Below are 492 nucleotides of genomic sequence, written 5' to 3'. Positions count from 1 at the left end.
CCCCCCCCAGGTTCACGATGATGGAGTGTTCCGGGCTGAACCAACGGCCGTGTAAGGAGACCTTTAACGTGTACCGGTACGACAGCGAGCGGGACGAGGCCACGCCCACCCACCCCCCCTGGATGGAGAACCCGTACACGAAGGTGTCCACGCTGGCGGCCGACCACCTGCTGCGGCGGGGGGGCGAGCGGCGCTCCAACGTGCGGCTGCTGCGCCTGGCGCCGCTGGGGGGGGCGGGGCTGTACCTGGCCTTCCAGAGCCAGGGCGCCTGCATGGCGCTGCTCGCCGTGCGCGTCTTCTACAGGAAGTGCCCGCCGCTCCGCCGCGCCTTCGCCGCCTTCCCCGAGACCGTCCCCCACTCGCTGGTGGAGCAGGTAAAAACATGTAACCATGGCAACAGAGAGAGTGGCACGCACACAAAGACACACACACACACACCGACAGACAGAGGAACACACACACACAAACACCAACACACACACACACACACCG

General features: G+C 66.1%; 1 protein-coding gene across 1 annotated transcript in view; it reads left to right on the top strand.

Annotated features, from left to right (window-relative positions):
- Positions 1-5: 5 nt before the first annotated feature.
- Positions 6-492, top strand: part of LOC117940404 (ephrin type-B receptor 4b-like) — a gene marked incomplete at both ends in the record, with an annotated part of 1,284 nt that continues 797 nt past the window's right edge. The window contains one exon of the mRNA XM_034865708.1: positions 6-374. Within this exon, the coding sequence (XP_034721599.1) occupies positions 6-374 (369 nt within the window). The remainder of the gene's footprint in view (positions 375-492) is intronic.

Source organism: Etheostoma cragini, unplaced genomic scaffold (genome assembly GCF_013103735.1).
Source record: "Etheostoma cragini isolate CJK2018 unplaced genomic scaffold, CSU_Ecrag_1.0 ScbMSFa_2423, whole genome shotgun sequence".
Classification (NCBI taxonomy): domain Eukaryota; kingdom Metazoa; phylum Chordata; class Actinopteri; order Perciformes; family Percidae; genus Etheostoma; species Etheostoma cragini.
This window is presented reverse-complemented; position numbering and strand designations above follow the sequence as displayed.